Source organism: Oncorhynchus tshawytscha, linkage group LG06 (genome assembly GCF_018296145.1).
Source record: "Oncorhynchus tshawytscha isolate Ot180627B linkage group LG06, Otsh_v2.0, whole genome shotgun sequence".
Lineage (NCBI taxonomy): Eukaryota > Metazoa > Chordata > Actinopteri > Salmoniformes > Salmonidae > Oncorhynchus > Oncorhynchus tshawytscha.
The window spans coordinates 66,561,880-66,580,160 of NC_056434.1; the positions used below are offsets into that span (position 1 = coordinate 66,561,880).

General features: G+C 41.5%; 1 protein-coding gene across 6 annotated transcripts in view; it reads right to left on the reverse strand.

Annotated features, from left to right (window-relative positions):
* Nucleotides 1-18,281, reverse strand: part of usp54a (ubiquitin specific peptidase 54a) — a 107,533-nt gene that overhangs the window by 37,101 nt on the left and 52,151 nt on the right. For all 6 annotated transcript variants that reach the window (XM_042323527.1, XM_042323524.1, XM_042323526.1 and 3 more), the window contains one exon: nucleotides 13,852-14,546. In XM_042323527.1, coding sequence (XP_042179461.1) covers nucleotides 13,852-13,998 — 147 coding nt within the window. In that variant the 5' untranslated portion in view covers nucleotides 13,999-14,546. The remainder of the gene's footprint in view (nucleotides 1-13,851; nucleotides 14,547-18,281) is intronic.

Below are 18,281 nucleotides of genomic sequence, written 5' to 3' on the forward strand. Positions count from 1 at the left end.
GTAGGGACTGTCAATCTGTGGAAATCTAACTCTAAAAACCAGTGGAATTCCCTCGCTAACTCGTACCTGATGCTAAAGGATGTTCCTCCCTGGATTTGAGGTTAGTTACACAACCACAGTGGAGCCCACTGTTGTCCTGTCCAATCTCCCGTTGGCTCTGAGAGCCCACCACTGCTGTTACTGTCCCAAGCCCATCCAATAGGAACAAGAGCAGGTCCTCACCAATCAGATCCCTGATGCCCTCCCAGGCTCTTAATCCCCTCAGCATGGGAGGAATCCTGCACGCCTCACCGGGACTTACGGGAAGAAGGAATAAAGACTGATGGGGGAGCGAGACAGACAGAGGGAGCAAGAGAAAGATAGTGCGCGCTAGACCGCGGGAGAACGGGACAGAAGGTGGAATCGAGAGAGAGTGAGAGGTGAGAGAGAAAGAGAGAATGTGTGTATGTGTGTGTCTTGGGTATATGTGTGTGAGAGCCTATCACTTTGAGGAATGTACGCTTGCCCAGGTCGAGCTGAGATGCGGGTTGTCAGCGGAACAAACGTGGCCCTGGCAGTTTCCTGTCGGTAGGCTCCATGGCATACCATCTCCCATCTGGCACCCTGCCTGGGTACCCCCAAAGGGACAGAGCCCACCCCCACCTGTCTAGTGTCTACCCCGACCCCACAGTGCCCATGTCATGGTCCTGCTGCCAGGCTGCCACACATCACTGAGCAGAATCATAGAGAGGCCTGTCAGTCTCTGTTAACCTAACACCCCTAACCTTCCTTTTTCTATCTCTCTGTTCCCCCTGTCTCAGACGCTACCACCTTCACATTTTTCACACCAATCATGATCCACCCTAAATGATCACCCAATACTGTACAGTACAGCTGTGCTATCTTAATTTGATCCTTCTGTTGTCCCAGATAATAAAAATAGAAAAATGCTTCTTAAATCAGTAATTTCCACTTTAAAATGTCAGACTTGATTTATCCTAACTAAAAATAGATCAACCCCTAGAAAAATGTCCATTAATTATAATCCACATAATAATTTGCCATTCTTGTTGCTGCAGACTTTCCTGCTGTGAGAAACTGGTCAAATTATAATAGTACATCTGTACGTCAAACATGGCTTCAATCAATTGAAACACCAATCACGATGGAACCAATTGTCCCTCTATACTGTACGCCAATACATTTATGCAGCGATGTAAACAGCTATCCAAACTTTCCCCTAAGTATTCAAACTAAAACATTGCTTCAATTCATTTAAACTCAAACAACATTAGGGGGTAAATAGTGAGTGTGGTCAGGCATGAGTAATACCTCAGTGAGCAGCAAGCCTGGAGCATCTGTTGGCCTCCAGCAGAGCCAGGCATTACAGCACTAGTACCCAGTGGAGCGGGTTAATAGCAATCAACAGCATTGAGCATGACAGGCCTCCAAAGGTCAATATAGCTGACCTCCGGTGACCTCCTCGAACAGTTTCTGCAAGGCAAGAGACTCCTCCAGGACAGTGTGAGCCAATACCACTTCTTAACGTTGCATACTTCCTCAGGCGTGAATATACAATCTGTCCAAGTGCGTGATAAAACACTATCATGGTCACTAAATTTGAAAGGACTTTAGCTTATTACAGCTGGTATAAGTTGGTTGCCTGAAGCAGTAGGAAAAAAGCACTGAGGCGGTTTAAGGACCATGTTGTGACGCTGCTGACTGAGATACAACAAGTACAAGAACTGTGAGGTTGAACTATAAAACTAATAGATGTTCCTTGATTAACATTTACCAACATCAAGCATATCAATTATTATTATTATTCATTTTTTTACACTGCTGCTACTCTCTGTTCATTATCTATGCATAAGTGCTATTGACGTACAGATGTACTATTATAATTTGACCAGTTTCTCACAGCAGGAAAATAAGTCTGCAGTAACAAGAAATGCAAATGATTATGTGGATTATAATTAATGGACATTTTTGTAGGGGTTGATCCATGTTTAGTTAGGATAAATCAAGTCTGACATTTTAAAATGGAAATTAGTGATTTAAGAAGCCTTTTAATTTTTTAAAATCTGTGACAACAGAAGGATCGAATTAAGATAGCACAGCTGTACTGTACAGTATTGGGTGATCATTTAGGGTGGATCATGATTGGTGTGAAAAATGTGAAGGTGGTAGTGTCTGAGACAGGGGGGGAACAGAGAGATAGAAAAAGGAAGGTTAAGGGTGTTAGGTTAACAGAGACTGACAGGCCTCTCTATGATTCTACCGGTACCGAGTCAATGCGCGGGGTACAGGTTAGTCAAGGTAATTGAGGTAATATGTAAATGTAGGTAGGGGTAAAGTGACTCTCGTTATTGTTATTTTATTGTGTTACTTTTTTAAGCTTTAGTTTATTTAGTATATATTTACTTACAACTGCACTGTTGGTTAGGGCTTGTAAGTAATCAGTTCACCTGTTGTATTCGGCACGTCATAAAATAAAATTAGATTTGACATGCATTAATTTCTAGATGTAAAAAGGCACTGTGTCAAATACAATGATTTAAGTGGCCCAAATTTTTTGTTTCTATAGGCCTATAAATTCAGAATGATAACTAGGTAAAATTCTCAAAATGGAAACCTTCCAGAGCTTTGTCACTACGGACAGCAAAACATTGTTTTGTTAGTACAGCCTTCCCTTGAGTAGGCTATCAGCAAGATTTGGGCCGGAGGCTGTGGGGTTGGAAACGCTCACGTTGAGATCAAAACATCCCAAAGAGAGTGATGAGAGATGAGTTCTATCCTGAGAAGTATCTTAAGATGAGAGGTTGCTGGTAATGCCCCATAAGACAGCCATAAGGAGGCTGTCAGCTACACGCACACATTAACATCTCCCAGATCTTAACAAGTCCTGACTGGACCTCTCCTTCAAGTTTCATAACCGGACAATACACCAGACCATCTGCACTGCAGCAGCTTCACAGAAACGCAAAGGAATACCTCAACACCTGGATGAGACCAAAAATGTGACTTTCAGTTTCACCTGGACTCAAAGAGCTGTGAGTTGGGGTCAAATGCCAGGTGAAACCATATGTAACATCGTGTGCCCGTCAGTCTGACAAAAAGTATGCCAAAACATTCCATCTATGCACCAAACAATCTGAACATCAGCAACAGATAAACTGAGTGTGTGATACCACAGGCCTTCAGTTATTTTTCTGAAGTATGTAATCAGAGACATTGGGAATTTCCTCTCATCCATTCCAGAATCGTTGGAATGTATATTCAGTTTATTTATGAGACCCCTGCTGTGTTGCCACTCTGTGTGACCCTGTCCCTGATAATGCCTTCAATCTGTCAGCCATCACTTGTGATAAAAGTGTTTCAGGGAACTGATCCAGGAACGAGAAGCATAAAAAGTGGGAAAATCCGACTGGAAGAGATGCAAATCGATGATATAACAAAAAGAGCAAAATTCCAGCTTTAATGCTGCCATGACGACAGCACTTAAAGCAGGATTAGCAGATTATACTTAAGCAGAGAAAGGGAGGTGGCAGTGGAGGGGGAAAACAGACAACTTCTAACCCCAACAACACAAACATATGGAGAGAGACACACGCATGCATGCACTGCCCAAACACACAGCAAACCCACATCCCTACATTATTAAACTGAGTGTTTCATCTTTACTTCCAGGGGCAGTCTAAATCAACATCTCTAACCTCTCCTCCACATGGAAAAAGCTACTGTAGCTAGCCCTCCATCCAGCCTGCCTCGGTGCAGCTTGTACGGCACTATGCAACCAATCACACCCCAAAGACCCAACAACACTGACTGGTTTACTCACCCAATCAGAGAAGGGTGAGCATCACAATACCCAGGGAATCGCCTCATTCCAAGGCTACCCCTCAGACAAGACTTAGGAAAGAACATGTGGCATGACCGATTTCATTCCGAAGGTGGAGGCGTGACTGCAAAACCTTTTTAGGCCATGATGAATAGCTCCCCGCCTTCATGAGCAGTGGCCGGTATGGTATCAGTGTCTGTGTGCAAGTAGTATGTGTTACTGCAGTTCTTTTATAAGGGCTAAATTAGAATAACAGAAAATATAGCTTTTGAGTCTATATTGCATGGAGAGAGAATGGGATCATATGTGCATAATGCGCAATCAGCACAATTCCTGGTTTGTGTTTGTCTTCCTGTCCTATGCCCCCTACCAGGTCCAATATGTTGCTTGTTCTCCCACTGCGGAGTGCAGATCCAGACCATGGCATTCTTCCGACGCACACAGACTATTCTTCCCAGGTTTGTGAACCCTTCTCTCTTTGTGGTGGTCTGTTCGTCTTAGAGACAGATGTCCAGGATGGAAACACTGTCCAGTCCACAACTGTACTAAACAAAGCAGAGAGCAGAAAAGGAAGGTACCTCTCCATATGGGATTGGTAGGAGGCAGTGGAGGCTCCTCAGAGGAGGAAGGGGAGGACCATTCACCTCAGTGAATTTCATACAAATTTAAATTGTGAATTATATCTATTTTTTTTAGAAAACTCTATTAAAAATATTAATGTCACCAAATAATTGATTAAAACACACTGTTTTGCAATGAATGTCTACAGTAGCCTCAACAGCACTCTGTAGGGTAGCACCATTGTAGCCAGAGGACAGCTAGTTAGCATCCTCCTCTGGGTACATTAACTTCAATACAAAACCTAGGAGGCTCATGGTTTTCATACCCCTTCTACAGAATTACACAGTAATGACAACTTCTGGAGGACGTTCTCGGCAAGCTATAAGGGGTCTTGCAGCATGGGTTTACTAATGCGTAAGTTCTATTAGCTATGTTGACTATGACATTAGCTATTATGGTGACGATGTAGGCAGTGTAGCGGTTAGCGGTTATGATATGAAGGTTTGTCTTGGAAAGGTTATTTCGCCTGGTCACAGACAGCTGATGTGTTGTGCACTGAAGTCCACAAGCGAAGCGAAAAGGTGAGATAGGAGAGCACGTAGATGCAAGAAGGAATTACTACAAACAAATGCTGTTTGTATGTGGTTGCTATGAAAGTGTACTGTGTTTGCGTGTGATCAGCTGTGTATTCATTCAGCCGATTCTGTTGAAAAACATTTCTGAAACCGAAACAAACGGAACAAAATGGGGATAAACATACCTGAATTTGTTTGCAACTGTTGGACTAATGATTACACCCTAAATAATTTAGATGCAGGGCAAGAGTGTGCAAGGCAGCATTGAATGTGTCACTGTCTGTCAACTTGATAATAAAAAACGATCTCGACCTGTGCACCTATGTTGTAAACTTTAATTCATAGGCTAGGTTGTAGCAACCTCATAATGGGTATAAGGAAAATGTTAGTATTATGTAGTATAGAGGTCGACCGATTATGATTTTTCAACACCGATACCGATACCGATTTAAAATGTATTTGTAATAATGACAATTACAACAATACTGAATGAACACTTATTTTAACTTAATATAATACATCAATAAAATAAATGTTTCCTCAAATAAATAATGAAACATGTTCAATTTGGTTTAAATAATGCAAAAACAAAGTGTTGGAAAAGGAAGTAAAAGAGCAATATGTGCCATGTAAGAAACATTTAAGTTTTTTGCTCAGAACATGAGAACATATGAAAGCTGGAGGTTCCTTTTAACATGAGTCTTCAATATTCCCAGGTAAGAAGTTTTAGGTTGTAGTTATTATAGAAATTATAGGACTATTTCTCTCTATACCAATTGTATTGCATATACCTTTGACTATTGGATGTTCTTATAGGCACTTTAGTATTGCCAGTGTAACAGTATAGCTACCGTCCCTCTTTTCGCTCCTACCTGGGCTCGAACCAGGAACACATCGACAACAACCACCCTCGAAGCAGCGTTACCCATGCAAAGCAAGGGGAACAACTACTCCAAGTCTCAGAGCGAGTGACGTTTGAAACGCTATTAGCGCGCACACCACTAACTAGCTAGCCATTTCACATCGGTTACACCAGCCTAATCTCGGGAGTTGATAGGATTGAATTCATAAACAGCAGAGCTGCTGGCAAAACGCAACGAAAGTGCTGTTTGAATGAATGCTTACGAGCCTGCTGGTGCCCACATGCCCCCATAATAACACACAGAAATACGAGCCTTTGGTCATTAATATGGTCGAATCCGGAAACTATCATCTCGAAAACAAAACATTTACTCTTTCAGTGAAATACGATAAGAAATACGATAAGAAATACAATAAGATAAGTTTAATGCTAGCTAGCAACTTGCCTTGGCTTCTTACTGCATTCGCGTAACAGGCGGGCTCCTTGTGAGGCAGGTGGTTAGAGCGTTGGACTAGTTAACCGTAAGGTTGCAAGATTGAATCCCTGAGCTGACAAGATAAAAATCTGTAGTTCTGCCCCTGAACAAGGCAGTTAACCCACCGTTCCTCGGCCGTCATTGAAAATAAGAATGTGTTCTTAACTGACTTGCCTAGTTAAATAAAGGTGTAAAAAATAATAATAATAATTAATCAGCAAAATCGGCATCCAAAATTACCGATTTTCGATTGGTTTGAAAACTTGAAATCGGCCCTAATTAATCGGCCATTCAGATTAATCGGTCCACCTCTAATGTAGTAGCCTAAACCTATCGATATTACATTGAGCTTTGTGATTGGAATATGAATGACAGTCATCCGATACGCTGTAATAGAAATAAGGACATGCTCATATAAAAATCATTGTCCTCATCTTAAATGGCACTGACCGCCACTGATAGGAGGGCCAAAGGAAGACAGGTGTCTGTCTGTATGCTAACATGGGACATAGCTGCTTGTTACTGCGATGTTCCAGCCCTTTCCCTGATACTAATCAGATGTCAGAACAACACGACAACTCTACTCCTCATCTGAGCACAGACCCAACTACTACAATTCACAAACGTGCCATTTCTACTGGCCCTGTGAGGCCCTGAGGTATTCCATGCATACATCCTCTTGATCACTTTGGTCACAATTATACAACACTTGCACGCCACGCCGCTCAAGTCAGGCAAGTGAAGCTCAACATATTTGTTCCCAGGTTTGCGTGTCCTTGTTGGACTGTGGAGCGTGGAGGAGAGGGTTGTTAGGAAGGCACACGGCACAGATGCTGCTCTCCTATTGGCCTCAAGGCATCTCGCGGGCCCCTTTCTGTACATGATATGGAAATGAGAGAGGCAGGAGAGCATGACAAAGTCATCCCGACTGGACAGCTCTGGAGGAAAGTGATAGCCCAGCAGAAAAAAAAAGAGCCGTCGTTGACTATTTGTTTCTGCATTATCATGAAGTGCATGTGAAAAAGAGAAGGCAGGAAGGAGAGAGGAACTGATGGAAGGAAAGAGGGAGGAGGGAGAGAGGAAGGGCTCTGTTGAACCGCAGGACATCTGTTTCCTGAGATGGTATGTCAGGTGATATATTTCTCATGTTTTCCCAACACTGCACTTAATCAGAACTATGGACAGTATCTATCGTTAAAAAGAAGGTGTGGAGCTCAAAGCAACTGTAGGAAAAATGTGAGGCTAGAAACATGACCAAATCAGACAGAGATAAATTGTGCAAGTAATTACTATAACCAAAACAAACACCACAAGGCTATTCTGAACAGCAGACAAATGCTCAACTCAAGCTGTTAACTCAAGTCTCCAGGGATGATTAGGACACAGGAAGTACTAAGCTGCCACCAGGAAGTAGGCATGCTTTGCTTTGTTTTCTTGCTCCAGTCGTGAGTCGTGACAGGAAATGGGTTATGTCATAGTTGTTTTTACCTTCCATCCATCTCAAGCCCTAGAACACATGAAAGACAGATGCCCAAATACCCAACACACAGGACCACTAGATTGGACAGATTTCCATCTGGTGAAGTTTTCATTCTGGAAAACATTTACTTGACAGAGGGATGCCATGGGCCGCTTCTTTTGGAATATGGAATATCAGAGAGTATTGTGGAGCTGTCCTTTGGCAAAAAGAATGTCCTATTTTGAATGGAACTGGGTCCTTCAGTGCTAAATCGGACATCTTATGAAAGAGTGACATGATTTCCCCCTGGGATTTATAGGACTTTCAATGAACCTTTCAACGCAGTATGACTTACATGCTCCCATGCCCCTTTTTTTCCCAACACGGTTTTAATAGGAGCTACTCAATTGCTTCATCTTTTAAAACCAGATATGCTAAGACAGCCCCATATGTGATCAGTCTGGATGAGAGCAAGGTAATTGAAAACTGAGTGGCAAATCCTTTAGCTGAAAGATTGTTCTTCTGTAAGACCACAGTAACATATTCAAATGTTTGAATAAATCATTGCAAACTGCCACCCCTACTGTACATAATAGGCTGTCAATTAAATAGGCATAGGTGCTCAATGCAGGGTGTTAGGAAATGAGACACTAGAATGTTGCAATCAATCTAAAGATACATTATACACGTTTTCATTGTGTTTAAATGTTACATATCAGTCTTGACATTTCTTTTGGATTCCTTTCACATGATAGGAAGCTAATTAGTTAAGGCCAGAAGGTCCTTAATCTTAAACTGAGCCATGACCCATGACCCATGGGTGAGAGTTACACGCAGATAGGTGTTTACAAACACAGGGGGTGTCTAGACGCTACATTTGTCCTCCTCTCATGTCTTCCCCTCTCCCATTTCCTGTAACTCAACTGGTTCTTATTATGTGCCTCGGTATGAAGGTTTTACTTTCAAACATTTGATGAAGAATGTGAACTCAAACACAATGGCCTTTCGTGCGTCCCTGCATGCTTCAGAAACTCAAAACAACATGATTAGATAAAACTGTAGTGGTGATGTTAGAGAGGGGTAAAGCTAAAGATATCTGTTCGGGCGTCAGGCAGGTATTCACACTGCCAACGAAAGTACATGTAAGATTCTGTTCCATTACAGACTGATGCTCATCCACATAGGGAGGAACTTGTAAGTGCTTAAGTCATCTCTCAAAGGTAGGTACCTCAGATCCTATCCTCTAAGCAAAGACAGAATGGCAGGTATGTACCTCTGGTTTCAATAAACCCTTTCACCCAGGGACAGTGATTTAGGGCTTTTCAATTAAGCCCAGAGTACTGCAGCTACCAGAGGTGGTTTCTGTTAACATGGTGGGTACTGGACATCAATCGAAGTGTTTTGAGCTGTAGCAAATTAACATTACAAAACAATACTGTACAATAGGCTTAACCAAACTTAAACTCAGAAATATACTGAAATGAAACCATTCTAATAACATATAGCAATATGTATATGTCCAGATTACACATTTAAATGCACAGTGGATTGCAAACCGACTGACATACAGTACAATCTTTGAAAAAAAAAGTGCAATCTAGAACCTAAAATGGTTATTCAGCTGTCCCCATAGGAGAATCCTTTGAAGAACCCTTTGGTTCCAGGTAGAACACTTTTGGGTTCCACATACTGTAGAACCCTTTCCACAGAGGGTTCTACATGGAACCCAAAAGAGTTCTACCTGAAACCAAAAAGGGTTCTCCTATGGGGATGGCCAAATATCCTTTTTTCTAAGAGTGTACTTCCAACTCAGCATAGAACTTATTTGCTTAAATGCCCATATTCAAATGTTCCCAAATTATGACCTTTTCAACAAAGTTATGCCTGTTAAATCGTGTGTGGGCAAAATAAGAGACAATATCAGAGAACTTAATGAAGCCTAGTTAACGCACAGCATTTAATTTAAGACAAAAAATGACTGTTTTCGCCCCCGGCCTGCCGATACGCTGCTTCAGCATATTGTTATGGCTCCCAGCAGCAGACAATACATTATCAGCTCCCCCCCTCTGTCTCCTTACTCATAACTGACACTAATTTGTAGCTTTGGCGGTATTATCAGTCAGTTAAGTCCCTGTATTTCTATATGGCTGATTATATGGTAATCCAAAAATAGAGTGAAAACTAATGACAGGTTGTTTGGCTGGGTAATTATGGTGCATGGCAGCATCTGTCTGACAATTGTTTATGGGGACTAGAAGCTTGGCTTAAGTCACAGGCGACTGACTGCCTGGCAGGCACCATATTAAACTTTGGAAACGCCTTTCCCATTTCCCCCGAAGTACGGTGTGAGTGGGTCCTCCCAGTCAAGCTGGCAGTGCCTGGGCAGCAAGTCCTATAGAAGGCAATGGTAGAACCACTTTCTTAAGCCACTTGTTCAGGCTGAGTCCTTCTGGATGAGAGAGTGGACAAGAGTCTCCCACCCACTACGTCAAGTAAAGTGTCTATGAATGAGTACACTAATAAGAGACTGGTTATCCAGGCATTTCATAAGACTCAAGTCTACTTCACCAATCATTTACTTAACATGAGTCCTTCAATGATGTCTTGGTGACTTGTTGGTGTGGTGACTTGCAGTGGTTGAATTTTAAGACGACTAAAGAATGGACTGTTTTACAGTAGAACAAATGAATTGCTGTTATTGTTGTTTTATATTTATCAATGGATTGACATTGTATGGGACTACATGAGAATCTGTAATTACAGGATTGCATCAGCAGAGGGATTAGTCAGGAACAAAGGCTGATTATCATGAGATCTAGCATAAAGTTTCATATCACAGGCAGCTTAGAAATTGGACTAATCTGAAAATGTGGGTATGGGAAGCAGGCTCCGAGTGAAGAACATCACCACACTGAAATATTTAAAGCTACACTTGGAGCATGAAGTTCTGAGAACATTCTGGGTGTGTTGGATCATGCTACATTAAATGTATCGTCCTCTCTCTGTCATGTCAAGTGAGGATACTAACACGTATTTCAGAGAGTTGTGTTTCACTATATTTTCCTAAGGGTGCCACACAGGACTTGTCTATTACTGTCTGTAATCACTGCTCCTCCCCTGAAATCTCACAGAAGTCTAACTCTTTTCCCATAACGTTATAGAGCAAACTAAGAAGGAATGTCGACGTAACTTGAAGCGACGTAAGAAGCAAAATTCTGTTTTCAAAATAATAATTATTGTGAGCTAATGTGACATAATAAAGAAATGTGCACATGTCGCAACAGCAATGATAATTCGCCTTATTTAACTCTTATTAAAATCTTTTTCCATTAAAGGATGTCGATGTAACTCGTTTGACTGCTAGGATTGTACATGAATCCCTTTGCGCATGTGCATAATCCTAGAAAAACCCAACAGGAGAGTTTTAATGATGAAATTTGGACAGAGGATCTCAAAATCTCTACGCAAGAGACACTTTGACAAACTTATTTTCTGGCAATTGTGCCTTATTCTGTGCTAGAGTTAGGTGGTATTCAGATTTTCATACCGTCATACTGTTTCTGTACCATACCAAGGTATAGGGATTTACCGGAAGTGCACACAAACTATACTTTTAAAAAAATGCACTAAACAATTTAGGCAGCAGGGACTGTTGACGTGATGTTGCATTCGTGAATGCAACTGCCGAACTTGAACAGTTTAATTATTGTTTACGCCTATTACTGAAGGATCGCTTTGTTATTTTATTTTGAAGCTAAAATGCTTGACTGCATTTGAAATAATGAATGACTCGTATGCTTTGTGATGACATGAACAAATGAATGATTGATTGATACATTAGGCTACATAAGTATTGAAATATAGGCCGAAGTAAGTTACCGTATTAAGACTAAACAGAATGCGCTCTTAGGCCTGCAGCTCGATGGTGGTTATACCAGGCAGCTATACTAAGCCTAGTAATGATAATGACATTACTTATTTGTATAATGATTATCATAATAATAGTAGTAGTAATAATAACAATAAGAAGGAGATCAAGAAAAATGAGGGTTATTATTTGTATTATTAATATTATTTTTGGGAAAATTTGGAATAGTGTAAACAACACTAAAGAAGTTCTAAGTAAAACCAGAGGGGCTGTTCCAACAAAAACAAGTGCAAAGCCTTTAAATAGCCACATTTGTGACGTTGTTTACCTGACATGTTTACCTGTTTATCTGACAACACTCAAACAGGCAACATAAGCAGGATCTGTCTTGTTTCTGTAAATAAACAGCGCCGGTCAAAAGTTTAGAACACCTACTCATTCAAAGGTTTTTCTTTCTTTTTTACTATTTTGTGTTAGTTCATAGTTTTAATGTCTTCACTGTTATTCTACAATGTAGAAAATAGTACAAATAAAGAAAAACCCTTGAATGAGTAGGTGTGTCCAAACTTTTGATTGCTACTGTATATGGATGATAAATAAAGCCAGGCATATTTAACAGTTAGGCTATTGATTATAGACCTAATTAAGTTGGTTTCCTCTCTCCTCACTTTTCTTAGACAACTAAGGCAAGGGCTGTTTTCTTGTCTCCTAACTCCGCTGCTGCTACCGCCACATTGTTCTCAACACCAATATGCTGGTTAACTTTGCTATTATCCACATAGCAACATGGTCTAGGAAAAGGTGCCAATTCAACAGCGCACTGATGTCTCAGAACCGCAGACAGCGACCACTATCGAATGCAGGAGAAAGCGCATTTGTTATAAAATAATTTAATTTGTATTAGTTTTTCACCATTGTCCTTAATCATATACAATTTCAGTAGCACGTCTTAGAGTTATGGACTGTGCCATCCCCACGGCCTCCACAATGGATTAGTCCACTCAGACAAGGCAGGTGTCTTGCACATCACGATATTATTATTTTTTTGCTTCTGCTCGACTAAAGAAATCTCTGTCGACCAACAGCCTATCTACCAAACAATCAACCAGTTCGCTAAATGGGGTCAGTCCTAGTGTTGATTCCGGGGGGGTTAACATCAGTGGGATTGAAATTGACCCCAAATGCAGTGAATAAATTAAGTGTTATTTGAATCACAGTGTAATCAACACTGTGGTGTTGTTGTTACTTGACTGTTGAGTTCATTTCCGTTAACTCTATCAGAGTGAAAAAGACGTGGGAGGGGCCTCTGTCATTTTTTCCGGAATGCTTTACTGCAGGTAGATATTTCGAATAGTTTGTATAAATATCTATGTTTCTACATGCACATTGACTGATTAATTGATTTTATACTATACCAAGTTGAATAACTTACATTTTTCTAAACTAATCCAATCTGTAAGGGGTTTGGCTTATTGCACCGTTACTGAGATGGTTCTTCCAGTTTAGATGGTTTAGGTAGTGTTGTTTATTATGTCTTTCACCATAGCAGTCATTCTGAATGCAGGTTGTGGGTGATAAAATATTGAAATTGTTGGATGTCCTCCCTCTGGCAGGATACCGTAAGGAATGAATAATCACTTCACAAACCAGTTTATTGCTGGTCTGATATAGCCCATGAGACAAAATTTGATATTCAGACCACAATGTTAAGGACAACTAGGCCTTATGAAATGTATAATGCACAAGGGTTGACTTTAAAGTCAAACGCATTCACTTGTTCAGTCACTCACTCAGTGACGGTTTCAGGACCGAAAGTTATTGAATGCAATAACTATGTCTGTCACTAACAAATACATTCATGGGTGGGTATCTCTCACATTCAATTGAAAGGCATGCTGGGATATATGCAAATAAGGCTTTATACAACCTGCAACACTAAAACAACCCCCCAAAAAAAAACAAAAAAAAGATATACTGTAACACTACATGAGTTCAGCAACAGCTCTAATAAAGTGTTAATTTAAGTCTGGATTTGCAACACCTGTGGGTGTTAAGGACCACCACTCTAGGAGTGTTAGTTTGTGAACACTATGAAAAGTTGTATTTTTAACATTATTTTGGTGGGTCACATATAATTTTACTGTGGGTGTTAATATTCTGGATGTTAAAATTCTGACCTAAATTTTGCTGTGTGTGCGTGCAAGCAGTAGTGTGTTTGTATGTATCCCTACCTGCAGTGCGCTGTTGAGGAAGCAGCTGTTTTGGCCCGGCTCGTTGCTGAGTCCTTTACTGGGGGCGATGGATGTCATGGTGCGTGGGGTAAAGATCCCCTGCAGTCCGCCACTTCCGGACGCAAAGTAGTTCCTCTTCCAAGACATGTTCCTGGCTGTGAGTCACCTATTTCCCGGGATCAACACTTAACAGTCCGCCCCCATGACAAAACACACAGGGCCATCTTTGCAGTGGCAGAAAAAAAACGGAGAGTGAAAATCAGTGGGTGTCCAAAAAGGGCTAGAAAGACAAAAAAATCAATACAACTGTTGTTAGTTTTTCCAATGGTTTGATTTGACTGATGGAGTCCAGAGACTCTAATGTTCCTAGTGCAATATCGGACAGGGTGTGTCCTGTCTAATTCAGTCTTCAGAGAGATAGAGCGAGAGGAATCTTCTCATCCTCTAGCTTTCTCACTCCCTCTTAGTTTCCCTCCTGGACTCTCCCTCTTTCTTGGACTCGTTTGTGGAATCTCACAGACGTCTGACACTAGGGGACTCGTTGATGGTAGTTGTTGTTGCTGCTGCAGGTGTGTCGACCTTCACTGGTGTCTCCTGCACAGCCAAGTACAGCAGAGTCTTAGCTTCTCAACAACAGAAGCTCTTTACAGAACAGGCCAAAGGAGAGAGAGGTGAAAGTTCACACTTCAGCAGATCTGCAGGGGGACAAGAACATAGAAGTTTATGAGCGGGCTCCTCCCCATACCACCTCCCCTCACTGGTTTTATCACACTCCCACACTAAAGTCACAATAGAGGGAGATATATTTACAAGATCCTCTCTCCCACTCAAAGTGCCATGTCTCCTCCAGTGCTCTCCCTGCCCTACCTCTGTCTTTACTCAATTTCCACACGCAGTATGCAGATGTCTCCACTATCACCATGGTGGAAGGGGAATAGATTTGCTGACAGTCATCCCATTTGCGGAGCGTTAAGACGGGTGAAAAGGATACAGCTCAGTCGAAGCCCACTCTCCACTGGGTCTCTGCACAAGTGCCTGGGACTGCATTCCCTCCTTCCTTCTAGCACACACTGTGCAGATAATGCCTTGCGGAGACGTGGTAGTGTGACGTCACTCTGCCAGGAGCGGTGCAGGTCTGAGGCACTCTAATCAGAAATCCACAGACAGGCTAAATAAAGCTGTGCAAAGTCTACACGGTGGGCGGACACAGGTCTGTGAAGGTGATAATGAGGATGACGAGGACAACGTAGAGAGAGTGGTAATTCCACAGTGGATTTATAAAACCCTTGTTGTCACTATCATACAGGTGAATATTATAAATCTCATTGCCCTTAGTAATATGGTAGTGTTTTACTTGCTATATTGTATTTACTTTGCCACCATGGCCTTTTTTGCCTTTACCTCCCTTCTCACCTCATTTGCTCACATTGTATTTAGACTTGTTTATACTGTATTATTGACTGTATGTTTGTTTTACTCCATGTGTAACTCTGTGTCGTTGTATCTGTCGAACTGCTTTGCTTTATCTTGGCCAGGTCGCAATTGTAAATGAGAACTTGTTCTCAACTTGCCTACCTGGTTAAATAAAGGTCAAATAAATAAATAAATAAATAAATAAATGGAAGGAAGAGACATGTGTCCTCCAAAACACAACCCAACCTAGCCGCACTGCTTCTTGACACAATGCACATCCAACCCGGAAGCCAGCCGCACCAATGTGTCGGAGGAAACACAGTACACCTGGCGACCTTGTCAACGTGCACTGTGCCCGGCCCGCCACAGGAGTCGCTAGAGCGCGATAAGACAAGGATATCCCTGCCGGCTAAACCCTCCCTAACCTGGACGACGCTGGACAACCCAGAATCTCTGGTGGCACAGCTAGCACTGCGCCACCCGGAAGGCCCATGGAAAGAAACGTAAGGTGGCTTTACATTAGGGGATCTTATGCAGCCATTCAATAAAAAACACTTCAGCAGACTGTATGAAAATGCCCATAATCTGAACATGCACATAAAATGTTATGATAAAGGGGATTCATATATACAGTTGAAGTCGGAAGGTTACATACACCTTAGCCAAATACATTTAAACACAGTTTTTCACAATTCCTGACCATTAATCCAAGTAAAAATTCCATGTTTTAGGTCAGTTAGGATCCCCACATTATTTTAAGAATATGAAATGTTAGAATAAGCAGTTTACATACACTCAATTAGCATTTGGTAGCATTGCCTTTAAACTGTTTAACTTAGGTCAAAAATAAAAGATTGAGGTCAGGGCTTTGTGATAGCCACTCCAATATGTTTTATTTCAGCAATTTTATTTCTTTCATAACAAAGCACACCCACAACACATTCCCAGTGGGTCAGCAGTTTCCAAACATACACTCAATTAGCATTTGATCTTTGTAGCATTTTGTAGTCTGACTTTTTTATGGTGGTTTTAAACTGTTTTAACTTTAACTTTTGTAGTTTCCTCCAGTCAAACTTTGCTGTTCTTTGGGATTGATTTGCACTTTTCGCACAAAGCATTCCCTAGGAGACAATAAGTTGGGTGAACTTGTGTACTTTGTTTGTACCCATTCCTCCTGACAGAGCTGGATGTACAATTCTTTTTCTGAGGTTTGTGATGGCCTCCTACAGGTTTGTAGGCCTCCTTGCTCGCACATGCTTAATGTTTTTTTCAGTTCTGCCCACACATTTTCTATAGGATTGAGGTCAGGGCTTTGTGATGGCCACTCCAATACCTTGACTTCCTGACTGATCAGGATTGTGTTGAGGCACAGATATGGGGAAGGGTACCAAAACATTTCTGCAACATTGAAGGCCCCATGAACACAGTGGCCTCCATCATTCTTAAATGAAAGAAGTTTGGAACCACCAAGACTCTTCCTAGAGCTGTCCGCCCAGCCAACAATTGTAGACTCCATGCCCCGACGATTGAGGCTGTTCTGAGAGCAAAGAGGGCGGGTGCAACTCAATATTAGGAAGGTGTCCTTAATGTTTTGTTCAGTCAGTGTATACAGTGCATTTGGAAAGTATTCCACATTTTGTTACGTTATAGCCTTATTCTAAAATGTATTAAAAAATGTTTTTCCTCATAAATCTACATACAATACCCCGTATTGACAAATTGAAAAGACGTTTTTTGAATTTTTGCAATAAAAATAAAAATTATAATGAAATAAATACTTTATTTACATAAGTATTCAGACCCTTTGCTATGAGGCACACCTGTGTGGTCCCACAGGTGACAGTGCATGTCAGAGCAAAAACCAAGGGCCTTGGTCATTGTGGAGGTGAACAAGAACCCAATGGTCACTCTGACAGAGCTCCGGATTTGCTCTGGGGAGATGGGAGAAACTTCCATAAGGACAACCATCTCTGCAGCACTCCACCAATTAGGCCTTTACGGAAGCCACTCTTCAGTAAAAGGCACATGACAGCCCACTTGGAGTTTGCCAAAAGGCACCTAAAGAACTCTCAGACCATGAGAAACAAGATTCTCTGGTCTGGTGAAACCAAGATTGAACTCTTTGGCCTGAATGCCAAGCATCATGTCTGGAGGAAGCCTGGCACCATCCCTACAGTGAAGAATGGTGGTGGCAGCATCATGATGTGGGGATGTTTTTCAGCCACAGGGACTTTGAGACTAGCCAGGACTGAGGAAAAGATGAACGTAGCAAAGTACAGAAACATCCTTGATGAAAACCTGCACGCTCAGGACCTCAGACTGGGGAGAAGGTTCACCTTCCAATAGGACAATGACCCTAAGCGAACAGCCAAGACATTGCAGGAGTGGCTTCGGGACAAATCTCTGCATGATCCTGGACTTGAACCCGATTTAACATCTCTGGAGAGACCTGAAAATAGCAGTGCAGCGATGCTCCCCATCTGACCTGACAGAGCTTGAGAGGATCTGCAGAGAAGAATGAGAGAAACTCCCCAAATACAGGTGTGCCAAGCTTGTAGTGCCATACCCAAGAAGAAGGCTATAATCGCTTCCAAATGTCCTTCAACAAAGTACTGAGTAAAGGGTCTGAAAACCTATGTAAATTTAATATTTCAGTTTTGTATTTATAAAAATGTGGAGAAAAAAAAGTTTTAAAAAATGGTTTTGCTTTGTCATTATGAGGTATTGTGTGTAGATTGATGAAGGAAAAAAAGATGTAATTAATTTTAGAATAAGGCTGTTACGGAACAAAATGTGGAAAAAGTCAAGGGGTCTGAATACACTGTATATGCTTATGGTAACATTTATGATACTATGAAACATTTATTAGGTTTGGTCGCTAAAAATCGGAGCTCTTGGCGGTTTTTAAGTAGGCTCTTTCTCAGTCCTTCCATATCCATCATCATCACAATGTGCTTTAAATGGTCCGACTTCAGGGCAGAGTCGCAGGGAAGGGACGAGGGGTGAGATGAAAGGGA